Source organism: Mauremys reevesii, linkage group 1, assembly GCF_016161935.1.
Source record: "Mauremys reevesii isolate NIE-2019 linkage group 1, ASM1616193v1, whole genome shotgun sequence".
Taxonomy (NCBI): Eukaryota; Metazoa; Chordata; order Testudines; family Geoemydidae; genus Mauremys; species Mauremys reevesii.
This window is the reverse complement of record NC_052623.1, coordinates 270241457-270255613: the sequence shown is the minus strand read 5'-3', so window position 1 is coordinate 270255613 and position 14157 is coordinate 270241457. Positions and strand designations below refer to the sequence as shown.

The 14157-nt window shown below is 38.3% G+C and overlaps 1 protein-coding gene across 2 annotated transcripts in view; it reads right to left on the bottom strand.

Annotated features, from left to right (window-relative positions):
* The window catches only part of LOC120372915 (histone acetyltransferase p300-like), a 123187-nt gene that overhangs the window by 92905 nt on the left and 16125 nt on the right, over positions 1-14157 (bottom strand). For both annotated transcript variants that reach the window (XM_039490472.1, XM_039490465.1), the window contains exon 2: positions 6123-6781. In XM_039490472.1, the coding sequence (XP_039346406.1) occupies positions 6123-6781 (659 nt within the window). The remainder of the gene's footprint in view (positions 1-6122; positions 6782-14157) is intronic.

The following is a 14157-nucleotide window of genomic DNA, read 5'->3' as shown; positions in this document are numbered from 1 at the left end:
CAAAGAGCCAGAGCTTTAGACTAAGTTACTGCCAGCTTCAGACAGGAAGCTGTGGGCTAAAGACTGCTCATTGCTCTGTCCCGCCCAAGAGACTAGAGAACCAAATAGTTACTTGTTGTTTGCCTCTGCTAAGCGACCTCAGAGCTATAAACTTCTTACTGCTTGGCCCCACCAGCGGAACCCAAGCGATGTTACCTGACACAGCAAGGCGGAGTGGCCTCCCTCCCCACTTGAGAGCAAGGGACCACTTCAAAGAATCTACAGACCTAGCTGAAAATGATGACTACCACAGCTACCTCCCACCAGCAGTCACTGCTGTAGTCACAGATAATGTAGACATCAGCCAGCCAGGAAGCATGGAAAGGGAAAGAAGCTGTATACACTCACGTTTTTCTTAATTTCCCACAACTGTACTATCATCGAAAGCAACTCCATCAGTGGTAGCTATAGTAGATGCCCCAGTACTCTCGCATATTGGTGAACTTCTGTGGCCACTTATTCAAGAGTAGGAAAGTTTTGTCACAAGCCCTGGCAGCTGACCACCAGCCCACTGCTCAAGCCCCACCAGCCACCACTCTGGCAGGTGTTGAAGCCAAAGAAGTCATGGAGGTCCGTTGAAGTCAGGGAATCCGTGACCTCCGTGACAAAATTATGTCCTTATTCATAAGGGATGAATTATACCAGGAAAAACTAATTCTGTAAACAAATGCTGAATGACAACTTTAATATTTAAAGAAAACAGGTAACCAAGTTTGAGAAGTTTATCCAATACCTGTTATCCTGAAAGACCAATATAAAATATGAGTAGACAGCCAGCCAGTATTAATGGCAAAACTCTGATGAGACGTTTAGCATTACTCTTTATCCTGGGCTGCTGACCTCGGACACCACTCTTGTGCTTCATGTTTCATATCAGCCTCTGGTAGTAGATGACTAATAAATTTTAGCACTACCTCACCAGTGACTGCTGGAAGAGGTTCTCTCCTACCCACCCTAAGAGTCTACTGGCTGCACCAAAAGCAAGGGTCTCCACAGCTCCACCACTCCCCCTCCTTGAACACCTGTCTACCTCTAATACTGCTTGGAAAAAGAGATTAGCCAGATTTTTCTTCTCCCCTATCCAGGGGGAAAAAAAAGTATACACCAGCTAAGAGTGAATTTGAATTCTTTAAATAGGTCAACATACAATCATAAAAGCACCCTTCATCTGAAAGCACTTTACACACACATCAATCCACCCACCACTGAAATGTCCACATTTGGGATGGAAAACAGCAGCTATTTAAGAGTGCATAGCAATATTATGGCCAAAATATCATCCCTAAAAGTGTGGTTTAAGATGCCAAAGAGAAGAACATTTCTATTATGTCCCTTAACTGCACCAACTTCAGAAGTTCCATATCTACTACAATAATTCCCCCCCCCTTCTTCCAGCCTTGGACAGCACAATTCATAAGACTCAAGTCATCTGACAATCAAGTTACCTGCAGGATTCTAATTTGGCATAATTTCAGTTGGAATGCATTTAAGTAGTGAGAGGAAAAAAATATGTTCTTTCTACAAAATTAAGAATATCTTTACTTCATTCAGTTACAACTGAATTCTACCTTTTAAACGTTTTGTTTGCTGGTAAGTGTTGTCAGTGGCTACAGGTGTGGTGCTCTGCTCTTGTTCGTAGAGGATAACAGTCGGCCACGTGCGTGTTCCCTCTGTGTGCTGCCCCAGTTCTGCGCAGATAGCTGACACAGCAAACCCCGAGAGAACCCCCAAAGACCACAGACTCTAGTAAGGTATGAAGGAACCCAAGCCACGTTTATTGTCAAACAAAGCACAGTAATAGTTTCCTATAGGCTCTACAAGACATACTACAAATATGTGCCCCCTGGCATGGACACAGCTCAGTCAGTGGCGGGACACTCCACTGCCCCCTAGGCTGGACAAAGATGTGCATTCCGGGACCTATTTCTATACAGTTACAGGACAGATTACTCATCCCTACTGACATATTGAGGCACAGCCCCTTGACTCATTAGGGTGCTGTCTCTCCCTTTGATCATGTTGTTTCAAACAGATCTATCCATCATGCTGTCCTTTTAACCCTGTCTTTAAGATGCATCTGCCTGTTCCTTGTTATCTCTGTGGAGTGTTCTGATGCCATCTTGGCACAAGTTCCTCTTATTAGCACTTCTGTGTGGATGCACCTGTTTCTAGCAGCCCTCTTCTCAACTTTTGTGAGTGGGGCCTACCTCTGGCTCACAGCCCAGTTTTTGCTTGGCAATGCCTGGAAGTACTTTGGTTCAGGCTTCAGGCCTCAGACTGGGCCTCTGACACAAGAGTTTGTTTCAGGGCCTCATCTTACTACAGTAAGGTAGGGACCAAGCCAAGTTACCATCCTCTAATATAAACCAATTCTAGATTTTTACAAAGTGAACTGAACAAGTTTGCTCCATGTTTTTAACAGCCTAACTTCTGAGCTTTGTATACTCCCAAAATTATGTATTGAATCAGATGATTTGAGGACTGTTCAACCGCAATTCTTTAAAAATATTTCAAACAGATTTAAAGCTTTACATAGAAATGAAGCATTCTGATCGGTGTCCAGGATGTACCAGCACTGACTAGTCTCACCTTTTCATACTAGGAAAAAACATTTATTGGAAGAACAGAAATTAAAAATATTTATTTCGAATGGCTGACGTCACTTTGCCTTCAGATTTGTGGCACGCAGGACAGCAGAGTGCAACCACCAAAGAAATACACAAATTATCGTATTTGTCTATGAAACATCTTCCCACTCTGAATAAGAACATGAGTAGACCAGGCAACATGATAGTAACCAGAAGGTGCTAACAGCAAGCTGCTGAACAGCCAAAGAGGCAGAATAAAAAGTATTTTGTTGAAGATTATCTGGCTCAGGGCTGATGGAGTTTGGATAGTGTAGATATTATTTGACTTGTTTCCAATTGGTATTTTATAAATTCACTTGTCCAATTTGAGGCTGGTATATCTAGGCTCCTAAAAACAAATAAGCCTCAAATAACCATCTTACTCCTAAGTCCAGCTTTATTCAGGAGGCAAGACTAAACCTTTGGTCATGAAGATAAAGTCCAGGTAGCTATCAAAAAGGATAATCTTCTGTACATTTAGAGCAATTGTTCCAAGCACACAATCCTATCTCCAAATAAGCATCCCAACAAGCCTGGTAATAACATGCAATAAAAGTTCATCTCAGGAAAATTTTTAAAACAGATTTGTCTGCCCTCAAGGGTATGCCAGACTTTCTTCCACAGGACTGCAAAGCCGGCACCCTGCATTATTCAATATCATGGAACCTTGGTAAAAAAGTTTCCTCTTCATACTGAAACTAGGGAATTTATTTAGAAATAAGTTTGATGCAGACATGAAGATACTACCTTGCAAAACAAGTACAAGGACTTTTACAAAGTGGGGTTTTTATTTACAGAACTGATAAATTCTGTATTTATGCACCTAACTTAAGTTGCAGGACTTATGCAGTATGAATGAATAAAATGTTACCTATTTCCCGTATTTTTTAAAATCCTTCATACCTCAACACAATCAATATCAAAATTGTAACTTGAAAATGTCCTTAAAATGCTTACATTTGAAACAGTCTCAGTAGTTGTAAACAGAACAGATGGCCTTCAAATTCCTGTTGCAAGAACAATAGGTGAACTCCCACCCCCACCTTATACCTAAATCAAACACAGCTAGCAGCAGGCTCATTCAGGCAAAGCACACCCCATGTTAGCTCTCTTCCCACTTCCCAAGTTCTGCTGGCTCCTCTTAGGCAGACCCTGATTCACTACAGTTAAACATCACCGAGGAAATGTTTCACTAACATCAGAGCAACAATAGGCCTTCAAAGCATAAATATAACCATTTCTGCTACACAAACTGAAAAGCCACTACACATTAGTAAATCCAGGCTCCCAGGTTAAAAAAACCACCACTGTGATTTACCAAAATATTTTTAAACAGCCAATAAAAAGTTATATTTACAATTATGTTTAATTTCCTTTTCCATCTATTTTTTGTAGATTTGGAGGTGGGAATGATGAGGGCAGATGGGTGGAGAGATACAATGGTCAGAGATATTACTGTTATTAGCTTCTGCTAACTCCACTGCAAGTAGTGAAACATCGGCTCCCTGCCAACAACTAAACCAAATGAAGACATTCTGGAATTTCAGCCTCCATTTCAGACTGTTCCTTCTCATCAGACAGTTCAGCTATTTTATGAGCAATGTATATTACAATCAAATACAACATTGAAACATACATGAAATTTGTTTGAGCCTATCTTTATAGCTAAGGTTTCTCTCTCCATGTTAAACCCTATACAAATATATTTTCTATCAACTCAGATAGCAAATTAAACTCCACATACTGCACTGATGTATTTGATTTGAAATCCCAAAAAGCAAGCAACTAGATCAAATTTGAAATGCTTTCCTTCCGTATTTGGATCCACACAGCACACTTCAGGGCTTAGGTTGAAATAGGTTGGGGACAGTGTAAATTAACTATATCAATTCAAAGACTGACCTTGCAATCTTAGCAAAGATTTTCTCCAAATTAAACAGATGTTTTGAAATTTGATCAACTTTATTGATACTTAAATCTAGTAATTAAAATCTATCTTGAAGTGCAATGTATTATCTTGATATTAGTCAGTATCATTTTTTAACTTGAAATAAGATTCCACATTGGACTATAGAGAACAATGCATCAGAATTCCTTTCTGTATCGTTGTTTTGATATGCTTCTAACTATGCACATAGAGAAAATTCAGTTACACTGAACAATTATGTTTAATTTCCTTTTTTACAGCACCATTTGAACTATATATTGCAACACACCCTTTTGTAATGGTCATGTTTACCAAACAGTCCAAGTGATCTTAGTCTACCAGATTAATATTAACAATCAACCCAATCAAAGGACAGTTCATTGTTAGATATGCTTCCACCTACTGGGTAACATATTTACTATTACATCAAACTCACAAGGTCAGTTTTGATTTTTAAAGTTTATTTCTTATATTCGTAAGGCAATTATTTCAGACCATTTTATTAATACTAGTTAAGATCTAATCCACATTACAGACTAATATTCTCAATCTATTTGGGTTGTGTGTGGGTTTTTTATTTATTTTGTTTTATTTTTAAAAATAAGGGTGCTTTTTATGGAATAAGGTGACTGGAAAAAGCATCCCAACCCAATAAGCTTCCAACATTTTCATTACAGCATCTGAATAAATCTCTTTAAAGTGTTTTACTTTCCCTCTTTGACCAAGACATGCTATAATTCACTCTGGATGGAAATTGCATAATAGTTGACTGACCGTTCTGACTTCTGATTTTAGAGTTGAACCCAAAGCTTGGAAAAATATTCCAGGTCAGAATATTTCTGAAAAGGGGAATGCCTACTGTAGTTTCAACTCTGTCATGCCATATCATTTCCATTTTCAAAATGACCCAGTACCACCACTTCTTACCCTTTTCACCATCCCAGTATTAAAAGCTCATTTCCTCCCCTAATAACCAAAAATGTTTTCTATTCTTTTTTCTGCTTTCCAGTTTGTTCCCTCACCTTGGAATGAGTCTTCCAAATTTTATACCAAGCTGGACAGATCTAACACTTACCCAGTAAGAATTCAAATATGGGTCCATAGAAATTTAAGTCAATGTTTAATAAAAAGGACTCATTGTTCCACCAAGGAACATATTTATGGTCGGGAATAAAATATACATTCTCAGATCAAAATACATCAGAGAATCTTTAGTTTAATTTAGAGTGGTAGTGATGACAATGTAAAAAAATTAACAGGTTTTTAAAAAAATACCACCACTTTCATCCAACAATATTGGTACATGTCTCAATGAATGTAGCTTCTTATAAGATCTGTAATTCTCACCTTTATATAACTCCTTCCAATGCTTCTAATGCCAAAAATTCTTTCGTACCAAATTATCTACAAGGAAGTGTTCCCCTTATAACAGGGGTTTTGAAGACAGTCAAGAATGAGTTTTCTACCCTAGTTCTTATAAATGTCAAAGTTACCACATGGAATAAGTAAAGTAACCAAGCTTTCCTTACCTTGTTCATTGCTCCAGGTTGTGGCCCTCTTAGTCCGGTCTGTCCTCCCATCTGGGGAGAGCCTTGCTGCAGTGTCTCAGCCAACAAGTTACCAGCATTACCTATTCCTGGATTTGGATATGGCATGTTGGGTCGCCCTCTTCCTGCTCCAATTGAACCGTTCATGACTTGCCCTTGCATCATCCCCTGTCCATTGCCTGCAGCCAGCATCCCAGGATTCATGCCAGCATTCATCCCTGTGTTCATTCCCATGCCAGGCTGATTAACTGGACTATTTACCGTGGGCATCATTCCTGCAGTTGACTGGGCCGAAGGACCTTGATTTGGGCCACTTGTACCCATCCCCATATTTGGAGATGTCAACCCTGCCTGTGCCATGGGGCTTTTAACCATACTGTTTAAGATTCCCATTCCAGGACTGTTCTGTTGGGTTTGACTTGCCATGCCTTGTCCTGGTCCCCCAACCCCCATATTGAGGTTTGGGGAACTACCAGCCCGCAGCAGTTCAGACAGCTGCTTATGTTTAGATGCAGCATCTTGTGCCATACCAAGACTGGTTTGCAGCTGATTAATGTCACCACCATTGGTAAGTCCCAAATCTGTGGAGCTGATTAGTTCATCTGGCAAATCGTGTTCCAGATCAAAGAGGGATCCAAAATCTAGAAGAAAAAAAAAACACAAAAAGAAGTTTTTAAAAATTCAGATCAACTAAGGATATCTGAAGATAGACCCTTGGTTATTTTGTTCTGGATTGGGTCAGATGAATAGCACACCTTCACATGAACTATTCGAGCAACTATTACAGCATCAGCTAGTATTTGAAGTTGGTCTGCATGAAGACAAGCTGGCTACCTCTAAACTTCAAAAACTTTTAATGAGATTACACCTTTTTTGTTTCTTTATGATACATGAAAAACGCCTCACTCCCAACTCCACATAAACCAATTTTGCTGGAGGAGCTATTGATGTCTCAGAGCATGTTTGTGAGCTCTTGCACCGTAAGTGTGGGAATTTTAGATTTTTAACAATGTCCTCTTCCAAAGTGTTTGTCACTGAAGTTAAATAGGTTTTAATAGTCAAAAAATAAGGTTCCGAATCATTAAAAATCCCTTTCCCTCAATTTCTCAGCTTTCACTTAACTAAGGCTTTGTCTATACTATGCACCTTGTAGCGACACAGCAGTGCCACTACAAGGCGCACAGTGTAGCTGCTCTTTGTTAGCAGAAGAGAGCTCTCCCGCCAACAAAAAACTTCCACCCCAACAAGCGGCGGCAGCTTTGTTGGCAGGAAAGCACTCCTGCCGACTAAGCGCTGTTCACATCGGCACTTTTCGTCTGCAAACTTGTGTCTTACAGGGATGGGAGGTAACACCTCTGAACGACAAAAGTTTTGTTATTCAGTTGCCAGTGTAGACAAAGCCTAAGTCAGTCATTTTTTGAACAGACACAACCTGCATTTCTAGTGTAAAAGTGAACAGAAGACTTCCTTTATAAATTATGGAGTAGCTAAAAGGAGATGTCTTTTCCCTTCTTTTGCTGGTCACCTTAAAATATTATCCCAATATTGAGACCCAAAACAAAAAAAGTTACAAAATTCAGTGAATCTTCACGGGGTAACACCCACTATGAGCCTATTTGGCTGCAAAGAGTAGAATTATAAGCAATGTAAACCATTCCTTCCCTATACAGGAAGAATATGAGAGTGAATGACAGCAGGATCAGGAATCAAACCCATCTCTCCACGTGGCTATGCAGCGTCACCGCGAAGGTAACAAACTGGCATAGTTTCAGATAGTTTGCATTTGCAGATGCTTGGAATGTTATTGGCAAGATACATTACAACAGCCCCAAGTTTTCTTATCTAGGAAGATCACAAATACTTCAGAGATATGCCATAGGTACTATGCATCTCTTAATCTGTACTGAGTCATAGTGATCTGTGTATTATTTTTACAGTGTTAAATATAAACCAAAAAGTGTTTCCACAAAAGATCACCTACTATATTATGAATTCATACTATTTTAATGACTAAGGAGCATGCTGCCTAATGTTTACAGTTGGACACTATAGTACATAAAATATTTAGTGATCAAGTTTAATTTTAACCTTTCTTAAAACAAGTTTCATTTCATGAATGCTCTATTATAGCAGATATTTTACTTTACTTTCAAAGATAAATTATTCAAGACTTTGTTAGACAGCTGACAGTGTTGTCAATACACTATTTTCACACTATTACAACGCTAGTTAAGGGGAAGTGCCAACTCTACTGAAAGTCAAAGAGAATGACCACAGTAGTCCTTACTAAAATATTAAAATTGAAGATAAAGAATTAGTATCAGAAATAAGAAGCAGGTTAAGTCTAAATTCCATTAGATACTTGCTCAATAGGGATCACAATGATACAGTACCAAGTTGCAAGACCTTAGTATTTGCAGCCTTGGAAGTAAACATTACTTCAGAAATTAAAAGTAAATCACCAAAAAAAACCTTCTGAAAGTTTTGCTGCTGGGGATTAGCAAGAGAAGAGTTAGTTGGGTGGACTAAGATGAAGCTTTTTCAGTTCTATTTAAATTTTAATGCCCCCATCACTGCAGTATCCAAGCACCACAGATAAAACTATAGACCTTTTGGGCAAGAATTTTGCTTCTACTTTCCAATCCTCCCTTATTACTTCATTAATTGCCGCAGTCATTTGCCTCAGTGAAATGTAAACAGACCATCCTTTAGCCTCCATTATTTGGGGCAAGTTTGTGCAAAGGATAGGCCTTGCATTATACTTCAACAGTGGATCTTTCAATAGCAGCTTCCTTTTGACAGTCTTAGTAATTAAATTACTATCTTACAGATGAAGTTAAGAGGAGAAAATGGGGCCCTTAATTCTGCTAAGCATACAGTTCCCCCCAGAAGGCAGGCCTAAACTTCATATAATTTTACATAAGGAGGAACAGAAAGGACTTCACTTGCTTACTGAAAACTAAACAAATATCAGTGAGTGAAAGGAAACAGCAAGGATTACAATGGAGAAGCATCTTAAAGATAGCCGGAGAGCAAGAGAATTGGGAAAGCAATAAAAGGGACATGTGGTACCCTGAAAAGACTAAAAAGCATGTCAAACATCCAGAGGCTATCAGACTCAGGTTAAGTAGTGTCAGACTAAGAGGATCAGTAAGGAAGGTCAGAAACAAGAGAAAAGTGATTCACAAGCTACAGTCCATGGTCCAGCAAAGATGTGGAGAGCCATTCCTGGTGGTTAGCGGAATAAAACTTTGAGAACTAAAGCAGTGAAATTTTGCAAGAGAACATGGTCCATGAATGGTGCATCTTATTAAGTGAGTCACAGAACAAAAAGCCAGAAAGTCACTGAATAAGAAAACTCCTGAAAATGAACTCTCAACCCCCTCTTCAAAATATGATGGGACATAATTTCCATGGAAAGACTTGTATAAGGAATTTAAGGTATATGCCAATCCTGTAAACTAGCATGAAATTCTTGTTTTCAGGATTCTAAAGCCACATTTGCTTTTCCTCATTTAAGGAAAAGATCACTTAGCATTTCTCTGAAGAGTTAACAATCCCATGGGATTCTCCCTCCTAGATTTCCACTTCTAAGTACATGAGAGCAGAATTCTAAGTTTTAAAGGTTTCTGGTCTCTAAGAACAACTCTAGCATCCAGAAATGTAAGCCAACCCCTACCCCCCATTGGTAGTCATGTCAAATGAGCCTTTCAGCAGGGAGAATGCACCAACAAAATAAAAAAAAAGTTTCCTCAAAAAGGCAAGAAATGAACAGGTTCATGCAGAAAAAACAAGAACAAAATCATACTAGACTGAGGGAAGGTGGCTGGGAAACAATCCTCTTGGCATTAAACATTCAAAGATACAGAACTATAAATATTTTCTCTCATGAATCAGGGTGGATGAAAATGATTTTTTTTGCATCTGATTTTTTATTTTAACGCTTTCTGAGGAAAAACGTATCTAAAGAAAGTTTTAATTAAGATATCTTTGAGCTATGATGTCTCATCATGGAATAGGAATTATAAATGTAATTCTAGAGTAAGAGAAAATATATTCACGTAACGTATAAGAAAAGTTTTGTAAATGAGTTCCAATAGTTTATGGATTAGGGACCCAATCTTATGGGGTTCCAGGGGCTTCTGTATAAATTATTTAGATTAATCTTTCTAGCTACCCAATAAAAAACAACAAGGAGTCCGGTGGCATCTTAAAGACTAACAGATTGTTGGTTTTGTGGATACAGACTAACACGGCCACCCCCTGATACTATCTACCCAATGGGACTCAGTACTCAGTCTAGAAGATATCATCAGAGATGCATAGTTTTGCAGTTCTCAAACTATGGATGTCTCTCTCCAGGGATAACATGCTTGTTAATAGCAAAAATGTTTTTAAATAAATAATAAATAATATATAGAGGTGAGAAATAACAGACCTCAACCCTATTGTCCCTCTGCAAATTTCTATACAGTCAATCCCTTACCTCTTTCTAAAAGTTCAAAGTTTCAAAAAGTTCAACGAATAGAAGATTGTTGAGGGCGGAATACATCTGGACAAGGAGAAGAAGTCTGGAGATAAATGTGAGAAGGGCGGGACAGGGAGTAGAAACAAAAGTGAACCTGTTTGAGCAGCATATTCCAGACATCTTGAGATCTGAGTGTAGCCTTCATTGATCTGAGATCTACCATACCATTCTCTCACTAGAAGGGAAAACCTATAATGGCAGCAGGCCGTAAGAGAGACCCAGTTTGGGAATATTTTAATGAAGTTCCTTTATCTGGGGGTAAGACAGGCATGCGTGCAAAATGTAAACAGTGCAACAAAGAAATGCAAGGCCTGGTTGCCCAACTGAAACATCATGAGAAGTGTTCCTTCTCAGGACGAAGCTGCGTTGAAGATGATGAAAGGAACAGGTCTGAACATGCAGCATCTTCAGGTTGGTAAACTTTTTTTATTTCATACTTCTTTCTTAAGGACTACCTGTCATCCTTCTGGATGATTCTTGAATTCTCATGTTTGAGCAAAAAATATAAGTGCTACTCTATAGATGCAGCTGTGATAAAAAATAAATACCTGAAATAGGCAGATCTTCCTTCTACAATTTCACCTTTAAAAGTAGCACTGAGTGTCAGTGAATGCAATGAGTAATACTAAATGAGCAGTATGGTAATAATTAAATAACTGCATTGACTTATTTTGTTTAGGAGAATCCATCCTCAACATACAGGATTCTGAAGACTATCCACCTTCAAGATCACCATAATTTTCTATAGTTTGAGTTATCTGTCAATGATAGTGTTTCAGTTACATCATGTATGTCTCATAGCCACTATCACCTGTAGCAAAAAGAAAAAAAAAATCTCCATCATCCAGAAACATCCATAGACAAGTTTGTGATAAGAACCAGCAGATTAGAAAAAGAGGTACTTGATGAAAAAATTGCCCAGTTTGTTTAAGCAACAAACTCTTTTCCATATGATTGAGAACCCACACTTCATTCACAGGGTTCAGTCATTAAGACCAGGATACAGTCTACCCAACAGAGCAGATATCGCAGGCAAACTGTTGGATAAAGTATATGAAAGAGAAATTGAGCAGTGTGCAAAAGGTCTAGAGAGTAAAATTGTTAACCTGAGTCTTGATGGGTGGAGCAATGTCCCACAATAATTCTGTTGTATGTGCTTGTGTGACAACAGAAGAAGGGAATGTCTTCCTTATAGAAACAATTGATACATCAGGAAATGCACACAGCACATAATTACAAAAAGCAGAAGTAAAAAGTATAACAAATGGTGAAAAAAAATTCAACCGTCTAGTATGCAGCTTGGTCACAGACAATTCTGCAAATGTATCCAAGATAAGAAATTATTTAGAAGAGAGTCCAAAACTAATAAGATACAGTTGCAGTGCTCATTCAATGCACCTCCTAGCCAAAGACTTCAGTGCTCAGAGAATGCTGAAACGCAAAATACTTCTTTAACAACCACTCTGCGGCAGCTGCTCTAAAAAAGTGGGAGGAACCAAGCTAACTCTCCCACAAGAGGTGCGATGGAACTCAGTAGTGTTTTGATCACTAAATCAAGAACTGGCCTAATCTGATAAGTTTGTGAACAGAATCGTGAAAAAATAGATGGCACTGTCACAGCCAAAGTTCTCAACACTGGACTTAAGAGAAATGTTGAACACATGCTGAGTACCCTGAAGCCTATTTCTGTAGCCTTGAACAAAATGTAGGGAAATAGCTGTTTTATTGCTGATGCTGTTGAAATTTGGAAGGAACTGAGTGAGATCTTAAAAAGAGAAGTATGCAATGACAGTTAAATTACAAGCATTAAAAAACATAAATGGGACAAGCACTATCTCCAGCTCATTTTCTTGCAAATATTCCCAATACTCGGTAGTGGGGCCAAACCTTAACTGCTGAAGAGGAGGAGTTGGCTATGACATGGACATTAAGCAATCATCCCTCCATAATGCCAACTATAATAAACATCAGAGCTAAGGGTGAACCATTCAATAAATATATGTTTGCTGATGATGTATTAAAGAAAGTCACACCAGTGAACTGGTGGAAGTCACTTAAGCACTTGGATTCAGAGACTCTGGAAGTGATAATCTCACTTTTAACAGTAGTAGCTTCTTCTGCTGGTGTAGAAAGAATATTTTCTTCCTTTGAACTAATTCATTCCAAACTAAGAAATCGTTTGGGACCTGAAAAAGCAGGAAAGCTTGTTTTTCTTTTCCAGATTATGAACAAACAAGAAAATGAGGGTGAAGACGACAGTTAGCTGCAGAAGCCAATATTTTACGTTTCTCATGTTGACCTGGCTGACACTGTCTAATTTGTGGGGTTTTTTGTTTGTTTTTTTAATATTTCAATAACTACTTTAGTAAAAAAACATTTAACAAAAACAAACCTGATTTTAAAAAATTTGAATGTTCAAATTCAAAAATTCATATGCTTGTTTTGTTAAAATATTGTATGTTTGCTGTTGAAGAAAAATATCCAGAATACATAATGTTGTCTTAGTTAAATAAAACAATTTAAATGTTTGTCTGGTGATGTTCTCCTCCTAATACAGCATGGCAAGAAAATCCTCCAAATATTAATGATTAACCTGTTGAACTGGAGATAAGTCACTGGGAGGTGAACTAATAAATATATGCTTCAATTATCTTTGGTAAATGAAATAACCAATCATCCATTTTCTGATATAGCTGTAAAACTACTCAATTTTTTTTCAAAATAAATCACTTAATATATAGTGTGTACCTTCTAAAAATGAAACCATCATCTATCTCTGAGCTGTGAAGAATATGTATTGAGGTTATAACCAACAAGAATGCACTGTTATGTAAAAATCCATGATTAAATCGAGTCTTCCTGACTAGTGATTTAAATCATGATTTAAATCAATCTGATTTAAATGAAATCCACCCTGAAAGATATCATTTGCCAAGATTCTCACTTCTCAACAAAATGGTTGTCTCAGGAGAATAGCAGTAAGTATTAATCAAAAAATGAGGTGAACTTGAGCAAGGATAACCGTATTTTGTTTTGTTTTTAATGACAGGTAAAGTCAAATTGAAACCCAAATCTACAAAGTCTTTTACAGCCAAAGGATAGGAAACACACACCAGACAATGTTCCAATTGTAGGATTTTCCTTTCAAAGTCAACCAAACCAGTAGTCTGAAGACCAGCGATGAGTTTGTGTTCCCACATTTTACAGGCAGATCCCGTTGGACTGAAGGATCAAATTATGAACAGCCTCAGGAAACTGATTTCAGCAGTACGGCTTTATGTGTACTTATGCACATGACAGAGTCACGGCTCATTTCATATTCATATTTATTTGCAGACAATATGCATCTTGAGGCAGACTGTGGAGGCTGCTTTGGCTCTGACCAAATCAGCACTGGCATGGCTCGGCCACTGACCATCTAATCAAGAACCTGGTGTCAAAACTCAGGAAGAGGAGTCGGCTTTCCAACACACTGAGTCTTCTGCAACC